The sequence below is a fragment of the Zootoca vivipara genome, chromosome 13 (assembly GCF_965207765.1).
Source record: "Zootoca vivipara chromosome 13, rZooViv2.hap1.1, whole genome shotgun sequence".
NCBI lineage: Eukaryota > Metazoa > Chordata > Lepidosauria > Squamata > Lacertidae > Zootoca > Zootoca vivipara.
This window is the reverse complement of record NC_142596.1, coordinates 26124239-26134020: the sequence shown is the minus strand read 5'-3', so window position 1 is coordinate 26134020 and position 9782 is coordinate 26124239. Positions and strand designations below refer to the sequence as shown.

The window sequence follows — 9782 nt, the reverse complement described above, 5'->3', positions numbered from 1 at the left end:
ATGCAAATGCAGTAAAGGAAAAAAAATGAATTCCCCCAAACAGAGCTGACATTTCTGAACACATTTTTTTAAAAAAATAATAAATCTGGAATTTTGATTGTGACCCTTTTCAGGTTTTTAAATTTGAAGGACACCCCCCCCCATTTATAAAACATCCCTTCCACCTCATTTGAAAATCAATATGAATTTGCAAAAGTCAGAATTGTATACCTTGTTCCTACCCCCCTTAGAAACACCCTCAAACTCAACAGCACGCCTACACTGTGGATACTGCAGAATTAGGCTGTTTTGTTTATAGTTGCAGTCAAAAGCCCCACTGAGTGAAGTTGCTTCTGATTCCTTCCTTTTCTCTCCTAGAGTTCTTGCAAGTCTCTGCAGCCAAGGGAATCCCGGCAGCTCTCAGGGTGGCCCCTCCAGGGTGTTGGGAATCTGCTTCTTGACTGGTCCTTTCTCCACTCCTCTCCTCTCCCTCTGCACCTCCTACAATTTATTCCCTCCCACTTCCTTCTCAAGAGCTGCTTCTGTCAGGGAGCGAAGAACGGCTTGTGGGATAAGCAGAAAGCTGTTCCCCCCTCGGAGTGGAGCTGCCACTCTGCCTTGGCATCTCAAGTGGATGGTTTGGGTCGGGTACCACCAGAAACTTCCACCACCCACATGGACTTCTACAGAGAGCTGGTGGTAGCCTGGGCTATCGGCCTCCTATCAGGTAAGGCAGGCTGTGTGTGGTGCTGAATCTCATACAGGAGCATAGCAGTGCACCGTGGTGGGTGAGAAACGCAATTCAGGAGAAAGAAAGTGCTTAGGTCAGCAAGAAGACGCGGTTGCCAAATTTTCATTATTTTTATTTTTATGTATGCAGCAACTGAGAGATTTGCCTCCAATGCATGTAATGATGGAGCGGTCTGTGTCTCCTCCACTTTTAAAATGCAAAGGGTATAAATTCTTGCAAAGTTTCAGAGGGAGGAAGTCGAGAAGTTATTTGAATCTCAAGTATATTAAGCTTTTGGCACCTGGACCCAGTTCCGAATGTTTCAATCTGCTTCCTTTTTAAGCTTTTCTTTCCCCCCACAAGCAGCAAAATGAAGTAGCTTTGTTTTGCATTTTCCAACTTTCAGAGAGTCTTTCTTTGCTGAAAACATTTGCACTTGATGGTACCCATTATTATGTTTAGGTGCTGAGTCCTTTTATTTATTTTAGAAGATGCAGCCTGGCCCCCACATATGGTTTGATGCATGGCTGCTGGTCTGCGTGTTGAGTTACAGAAGAGGAGGGAGAGGATGAAAATTTGCCTCTTTGCTGGCTGCATTCCTGCAAACTTAAAAACTCTGTTATGTATGGAGGGGGCCGAGCTGATGGAAGGGGAGACGTGTTTGCTTCAGTTATGTTTGACATCGTTCTGTGCCCAGTTCCAGCTCAGAAGCAAAGGGAGGGGATGGAGGGAGGGTGTTCTGCTGTGATATTTTCAAACAAAAGAGAAACTTTTCCAGCTTGTGAGTGGAACTGGGGCTCTTGAACAACCCCAGGGCTTTAGGAGGGGTTCCAGTCCATTACTATTTCTGGGAATGTTTCAAATGTAAATATGTACCTTTCTCCCAAATCGAACAAAACTGGCAAGATCCGAAGGCAGCCACGGCAAGACAAAGTGTGGCTGATGGAGAGAGCTGGTATTGCGCTTTTCCACGTGGACACGTTGCTGTGTTGTGCCTGCCGCAACCCAGCTGCACGCAGCGACGGGCTAGCCTTTTTCTTCCATTCGGTTATGACTCTTGCTGTGCTCTTTGGAGAGGTTGCCCTGCGCATTACACCCCGACAATACTAACTAGACAGGAAAGTAGGAATTTTGTGTTTTCCTCCTGCATTTAAAGGGACTCAGCTGTAAGGCTGCAAGTTGGCTCCTTCCTTTTAATGTTGCAGTACCATGAAACTTGCTCCCAGGAGGCAGTGATGCCCACCAACCTAGATGACTTTAAAAGAGGATTGGACAAATTCATAGAGGAAAGGGCTGTCGGTGGCTGCAAGCCATGATGGCCATGCTCTTTCTTCACATTCAGAGGCATGCTTCTGAATACCAGTTGCCAGCAACTACAGAAGGGGGGAGGGATATTGTGCTCGTGTCCTGCTTACGGGTTTCCCAGCAAGCTCTCCTCCTATTCTTATGGAAGCCTAGTAAAACGTTGAATCTGAAGGATAGGTGGAGATTTGCCTGGGACTGGCTTGAGCTGCATTGGGCACTGTCCTACCAGTAGGTTGGGAGTGGTCCCTTTCGATTCCACACTTCCGATGTTATCGGAACCACCTGCCAGGAGCTGTTGCCACTGCCCCAAGTGGTGAAGTGCCAAACTGCAGCCTTTTCAGAGAAGAACCTTCTGGGCTTTGGTCTGGCTCTGCCCATCAGGCTAGCTATTGGTTCCTCTAGGGCAGGAAGGAGTGTATACTTCCTGTCTCAGTGGTGCCCATCTTGAGAGCTTGGTCAGCCTGTCCTATGGTGTATGTCTGGTTTTGGTCTTTGGTCTTGAGTCCATGGATATCTTCTGGTTCTGCCTTCTGATCCCAATTGGTCTTTGGTCCTGCCTTCTGCTTCCTGGCTCTCACTCAACACTGGTGCCCAGGATAATTTGTGTCCAAATGTTCCTAGCTGGAGACGTTTCATTCCTGCAGTTACTTAGATCAGTCTTTGGCCACCTGGGGGCGTAGTTCCAGAATCATGATAACTTAGGACAGGTATGGGGAACCTGTGATCCTCCAGTTACAGGTAGGTAGCCGTGTTGGTCTGAGTCGAAGCAAAATAAAAAAATTCCTTCAGTAGCACTTTAAAGACCAACTAAGTTTATATTTTGGTATGAGCTTTCGTGTGCATGCACACTTCTTCAGAAGTGTGCATGCACACGAAAGCTCATACCAAAATATAAACTTAGTTGGTCTTTAAGTTGCTACTGAAGGAATTTTTTTATTTTGCTGTGATCCTCCAGACATTGACGGACTCCAAATCCATCCAACGCCATCCTGCATGGCCAATGAGCAGGGATGAAGGCAGCTATAGCCCAGCAATGTATATTATTCTTGTCACAGTGGTGCTCAGTATCTACAGTCCAGCGATGGTAGCTATTAGCCATGATGGCTACGCTCTGCCTCCACATTCAAAGACAGCAATGCTTCTGAATACCAGTTGCTGGAAACTGCAGACAGGGAGAGGGCTCTTGTGGTCGGGTCCTGCTTGTGAGTTTCCCATTGGTCCAGTGGCTTGGCCACTGTGAGAATAGGATGCTGAACAAGATGGGCCATTGGCCTGATCCAGCAGGCTCTTCTTAGGTTGCTCCTGCTGATTATTTACAGAGTGAAACCAAAAACTGGGCAACACGTTACCAAATTCAAATGGACAGAATGCATTTACAACATATGTAGTATCAAAAACTACAGAGGTCAGGTCCCTGCCCCACAGAAGCTTACACTCCAGAGTTTGGCATGGGAGAAAGAACTGAGGAAAGGGAAGGAAATGAAGGCCACAGCTATACAGAGAAATGCAATGTGGCTGTTTCAAGTTCCACATTCTTTAATTTACTTATAAGCTTAGTTGCAGCCAGGCCTGGGACCTCTGGGGTTGTGCCAAAGGCTTAATGGAAAAGGTGGTTTTGTGGAGGGACGTGGAGGAAGTAAGAGAGGCTTCATCCCAGCCTGGGCTGAAATATCTCAGGAAAGTGTTTTTCTTAGCAATGCTTGAATATTTTCATTTGGAGGGGGGGGGGATCTTTCCAAACTGTTGGAGAATTTCAGGAATCCCAGAGAATATTCTGTAAAATGCCACCACCACCCATCTCAAGTTCTCTGCCTGCGACTGAAGCTATGGATCCCGTAGTCCTTGTCTCTTAGCCCACAACTTCTTGCATCTGCGAGCATAAACTACCAACAGAATTTCATTCAGCACTGGAAGATATTTTTCTTGAGAATTCATCATTTTTCTGCTATTCCAAAACCGTTTGATAGTTTTGCCTCCCTCCAGAGCAAATTTAACGAACCCACCCCACATGCATACAATTTTACTGCCCTGAAAAATGGATGGATGGTTTTTTGGGGATTGTACTGTTGTTGCATCAACGCAGATAAAAGGAAGTCCTTCTTCACCCAGTGCATAGTTAAACTACAGAACTCACTCCCATAGTAGGCAGTGATGTCCACCAACTTAGATGGCTTTGAAAGAGGATGGGACAAATTCATAGAGGAAGATAAGGCTGTCAGTGGATACTAGTGGTTGGAGGCAGTAATGCTTCAGAATACCAGTTACTGGAAAGCACCAGAAGGGAGTATAAATCAGTAGAATTGTAGAGTTGGAAGGGACCCTGAGGATCATCTAGTCCAACCCCCTGCAATGCAGGACTATGTAGCTGTCCCATGTGGGGTTCAAACCTGCAACCTTGGCATTATCAGCACCACGTTGTAACCAGCTGAACTATCCAGGCTCAGATGTGCCATTAGTTGTTACTGCTTTGAATTTTATTGTGCTGTTATCGTCCTTAGTTGGTCATGCAAACTGTGATTCTAAATAGGGCTTTTTAATAGGGTAGGGGATGATTTTTTTGGAACCAAGGGGGCTGTGGCCCCTCAAAATTTTGCAACCGCTGGCTTGAAAGATACTGTTGGGTCCTTTAGTTATACTCTGAGGAAGTGCCAAGTTTGAGGGGCATTTTGCCCTCTGGGGTCCCACTTCTCTGCTTCCATGCTGTCACAGCCTGGCTTTTAAAAAAACCTTTGTTTTTAAATTGTGGTACCAATACTTTTTTCCTCCCTGGCTGACTAGCTGGATGAATAAGTGTTAACCAGGCAGGCAAGGTGGTGAGGGAAAGTCTCACTGCCCACAGATGCAGCAACAGCCAGCTGTGCCAATGGTCCAACTACTGGCCATTTTAATTTAAACAAAACAAAACAAAATTCCTTCCAGTAGCACCTTAAAGACCAACTAAGTTTGTCATTGGTATGAGCTTTCGTGTGCATGCACCCTTCTTCAGATACACTGAAACAGAAGTCACCAGACCCTTATATATAGTGAGAGGGTGGGGAGGGGTATTACTCAGAAGGGTGGTGGGAATGGGTGATTGGCTGATAGGTGTGGTAAACATGTGGACGACTGTTAACGATTGCAATTGGTCTTACAGAAAAAAAGCAAGGGGTGAGATGGCTAAAAATAGCTTTATCATGTATAATGAGATAAGAATCCAATGTCTCTATTCAGACCAGGTCTCTCCATGGTTTTAAGTTTGGTAGTAAGTTGCAATTCAGCAACTTCTCTTTCCAGTCTATTTCTGAAATTCTTTTGTAATAATACAGCTACTTTGAGATCTTGTATAGAATTCCTGGGAGATTGTTCTCCTGCTGGTTTCTCTGTCTTGTGATTCCTGATGTCAGATTCCTGATATCAGATACCCCTCCCCACCCTCTCACTATATATAAGGGTCTGGTGACTTCTGTTTCAGTGTATCTGAAGAAGTGTGCAAACACACAAAAGCTCATACCAATGACAAACTTAGTTGGTCTCTAAGGTGCTACTGGAAGGAATTTTTTTATTTTGTTTCGACTACGGCGGACCAACACGGCTACCTACCTGTAACTTAATTTAAACAGTGAGACCAGCAATCAGGCCCCATCTCTGGGGTTGTGGGGCCAATGAGGATTCTGGAGGACTGCAGGGGTGAGCCAATCCCCCTCAAGACTCCCTCATGCTACTCTTATTGACCCCATGACCCCAGAGGAGGTAACTGATAGCATGAGCTAGCTGTCACTCTTTTCCCCGGCATCAGAAATGTTTTTAATTAAAACAGGTGGGCAGCTGGAGGCTTCCTGTCATGGCCTGCTAGGGCACCAGCTGTTCTGCTGTGAGCACTGACCTTAGCAGAGGCAGGTCAGGGCAAAGGTACCCTGGACAGCTCCGTGCAGGGCCCAGGTGTTGCTTCAGCAACAGGCAGGCTGAACCTTACATAGCTGCTGCAGCTCTGTCCCAGTAGCTAGACTAGAGCAACCATCGCTGAGTGGTTCTGCTTCATGAAAAGGGCCCCAGCCTTTTCCAGCAGATGTTTGATCTCCAAGCAGGGCTGGGAAGGATGCTCCCTTTGAAACTCTGGAGAGCAATGGCCAACCAGTGGAGACAAGGGATGGGCCAATATTCTGACTGCAGCTCCCTGTGTTCATGTGTGTTAAGGGAAACGTGGTAGCTCAGTAGAAAAGCATCTCTTTTGCATGCAGCTAGTCCTAAGTTCAAATCCCAGCATCTCCAGGTAAGGCTGGAGCTGCAGCCAATCCTGAGCAATATGGACCAATGACCTGCTAGAAGGCAGCTTTCTATGTTCCACACCTACTTCTCTGCCCAGAGAAAGATACCTGCAAAATTCTGTGGCCCCAATTATACCCTCCCAGAGACCCTAATATTGCAACCTTATTGCTGGTAAGATTGACCTTTATTATATTTGGGCCGGCTAATTTAACCATTTGAATTAATGTCAGTATTTAATATTTCTCTCTGTTTTCTGAAGAGTTTCTTCTGGTGATAATATTTAATGTACTTCCTGTCTGATTAATGATATTTACCATGTATGTTAAAATAAAACTTAATAATAAGAACAATAATAACAATAACAATAACAATGATAGCAACAACCTTTAGACCCCCAGTAGTCACACATATTAGCTTTACTATTCCAAGACTGTTCAGAAACAACCCCAATTCAGGGCTAGGCATTGACATTTATTATAAACAAATCAGACCAATATGTCAGCATAAATTAATCCCTACAGAATTTCCACTGGCTTGCTCGGCCCAATTTGAACTTTAAAACTGCTGATGTATGGATTCATTGTCCATAATTGTGCATGTCACTTTCTACAATTTATGTGGTTCCTCAGTAGCGGGATAGATCTCCTCTTCTTAAAGGAGTTGCTATAGTGACTTGTTAATAAATACTTAAGTTCCAACCATTACGTAGATGCTAGGAAGGAAACGATCTCTTTTTCATAAGCATACTTGCTCACTCTGTTAATTCTAGGCACTCCCCACAGAACCGTCCAAAATTTAACAAGGAAAAAAAGAAAAGAAAAAGGGAGCTCTTTAAAAAAATGGGAACAGAGAGAGGTGGGCAGAGCAACCCAAAGTTACTCAGTACAGTATTTTTAGATTCACATATGGAAGTGAGTGGGTTGAAATCCTGATGATCGCAAGCCATAAATTTCAAGTCTGAATGGCATGTTTGGGGTGAATGTACATCCTTAAGATTCCTGTAAATGTGTGATTCATTCTGAAGAGTGGAACATAGGAAGCTGCCTTATGCTGAATCAGACCCATTGGTTCATCTAGCCCAGTATTGTCTACACTGACCGGCAGCAGCTCTGGGGTTTCAGGCAGGGAATCTTTCCCAGCCCTACCTGGAGATGCTCATGGGAATTGAATCTGGGACCTTCTGCATTCATGGGAGATGCTTTCCACCACTAGAGGACCAGGCACCCCATTGAGTGCCAAAAGAAGTGGGGATTCTAGCTGGGAGGATGGCTGCATTGCGGCAGCTTGCCAGGAGAGGGCGCCGGTTTATTTGAGTGCCACTTTCAGTGTTGCAGGTGGAAGGCAGCACTGCAGCAGCCAGCTTATCAGCAGTCAGGTGACACAAAGGGCCAATAGGATTCCACCTAGCCCTATAAAACCTGAGTCTTAGGGATGGCTCCTTGCCATTTGCTCCTTGCTGCCTGCCCTGAGCTTGCTTTGCCTCACCTCCAGGCACCTAGCCCTTCTGTGACGTATCACATGGCCACCAGCAATTACTCCTTCTTACAACACATTATATTTGTCGGGGACAGGAGGCGGGCAGGTGTGGAGGACTCCCTGGTCCTGAATGGGGTAACTGTGCCCCTGAAGGACCAGGTGCGCAGCCTGGGAGTCATTTTGGACTCACAGCTGTCCATGGAGGCACAGGTTAACTCTGTATCCAGGGCAGCTGTTTATCAGCTCCATCTGGTATGCAGGCTAAGACCCTACCTGCCCACGGACTGTCTCGCCAGAGTGATGCATGCTCTATGGTAGTTATCTCTCGCTTGGACTACTGCAATGCGTTCTATGTGGGGCTACGTTTGAAGGTGACCTGAAAACTACAACTAATCCAGAATGCAGCAGCTAGACTGGTGACTGGGAGCAGCCGCCGAGACCACATAACACTGGTCTTGAAAGACCTACATTGGCTCTCAGTACGTTTCCAAGCACAATTCAAAGTGTTGGTGCTGACCTTTAAAGCCCTAAACAGCCTCGGTCCAGTATACCTGAAGGAGCATCTCCACCTCCATCGTTCTGCCCAGACACTGAGGTCCAATGCCGAGGGCCTTCTGGTGGTGACCTCGCTGTGAGAAGCCAAGTTACAGTGAACCAGGCAGAGGGTCTTCTCAGTAGTGGCACCCGCCCTGTGGAACGCCCTCCCACCAGATGTCAAAGAGAAAAACAACTACCAGACTTTTAGAGGACATTTAAAGGCAGCCCTGTTTAGGGAAGCTTTTAATGTTTAATAAATTATTGTATTTTAATATTTCTGTTGGAAGCTGCCCAGAGTGGCTGGGGAAACCCAGCCAGATGGGCGGGGTATAAATATATTATTATTATTATTATTATTATTATTATTATTATTATTATTATTATTATTATTATATCCCACTATTTCCTCCAAGGAGCTCAAGGTGGCATACGTGGTTCTTCCCCTCCTGAATTGATCTACACAACAACCCTGTGCAGTAGGTTGAGCTGAGAGGCAGTGACTGGCCCAAGGCCTTGCAGTGAGCTTCTTCCTGGTTGCGTGTGGGATTCAAACTCTGGTGTCTCCCAGTTCCTAGTCTGACATTCTAACTAGGTCACACTGACTCCCTTCGCACCTTTGGCCTTTCCCTTGAAAGCAGGATGATGCCTTGGTTTGTTGGAGCCATCCTCCTGTCATCCAGAGGAAGAGAGTAAAGGTGTGAGCAGGCAGAGGAAGTGTTGCTCCTTCCCACTATCCCTTTGGAAGGGGGAGGGAGTGTACCCAGAAGGTGTTGTCAGGAGCCCTACCCCCTGCCCCCTAAACCCTGGAACCAGCCCTGATTCCTAGTGTGGGTTATAAGTTCTCTCATGGCCAAAGATAAAGCATAGCCATTGTCATCTGGGCAATTCAAAGCCGTCCTCCTGGTCACACACACACATACCCAACTCTTTTAAAAGCAAAAGCATTTGTCTCTTTGGCATGAAGAATTTGCAAACTGGCACATTTAATGGTTTTAACAAAAGTTGCTCTGGATGGAGAATCAGAAATTGAGAACCTTCCCAAGGAAGAACCACATGAGTTGTTGGATGGCTATACAAAACGTGAACTCGATGGTTTGCAAAAGCAAAAATCATGGAGAGGGATAGCTCTATCCATGGCTACTAACCTCAGTGGTTTTGTACTGCCTTCGGAGTTGCAGGCAGTATAACTCTGGAATACTTGCTGCTGGAATTAGAAAGAGCAGAGAGTGCTGTTGCACCTGTGCCCTGTTTTGTGGGCTTCCCATTGGGGCATCTGGTTGGCCACTGTGAGAACAGGATGCCTGACTAGACGGGCGCCCTTTGGCCTGATCCAGCAGGGCTCAGCTTGCATTCTTATGTGCTCTGATGACGTTCAGCCCTGGGGGTTTCCCCCTCTCTATTGCCCCTTGCGACTCTCCATAAATACTCCAAAATCAATACTTGAAGGAAAGGTTAATTCTAGATGCTCAGAAGCTGCTTTGCACGGACGGTTGGTCCAGTCTAGCTCAGT

General features: G+C 46.1%; 1 protein-coding gene across 1 annotated transcript in view; it reads left to right on the top strand.

Moving 5' to 3' along the window:
- Nucleotides 1–363: 363 nt before the first annotated feature.
- ITGA11 (integrin subunit alpha 11) overlaps nucleotides 364–9782 on the top strand; it is a 90244-nt gene continuing 80825 nt past the window's right edge. Inside the window, exon 1 of the mRNA XM_060282367.2 lies at nucleotides 364–706. Coding sequence (XP_060138350.2) covers nucleotides 655–706 — 52 coding nt within the window. The 5' untranslated portion in view covers nucleotides 364–654. The remainder of the gene's footprint in view (nucleotides 707–9782) is intronic.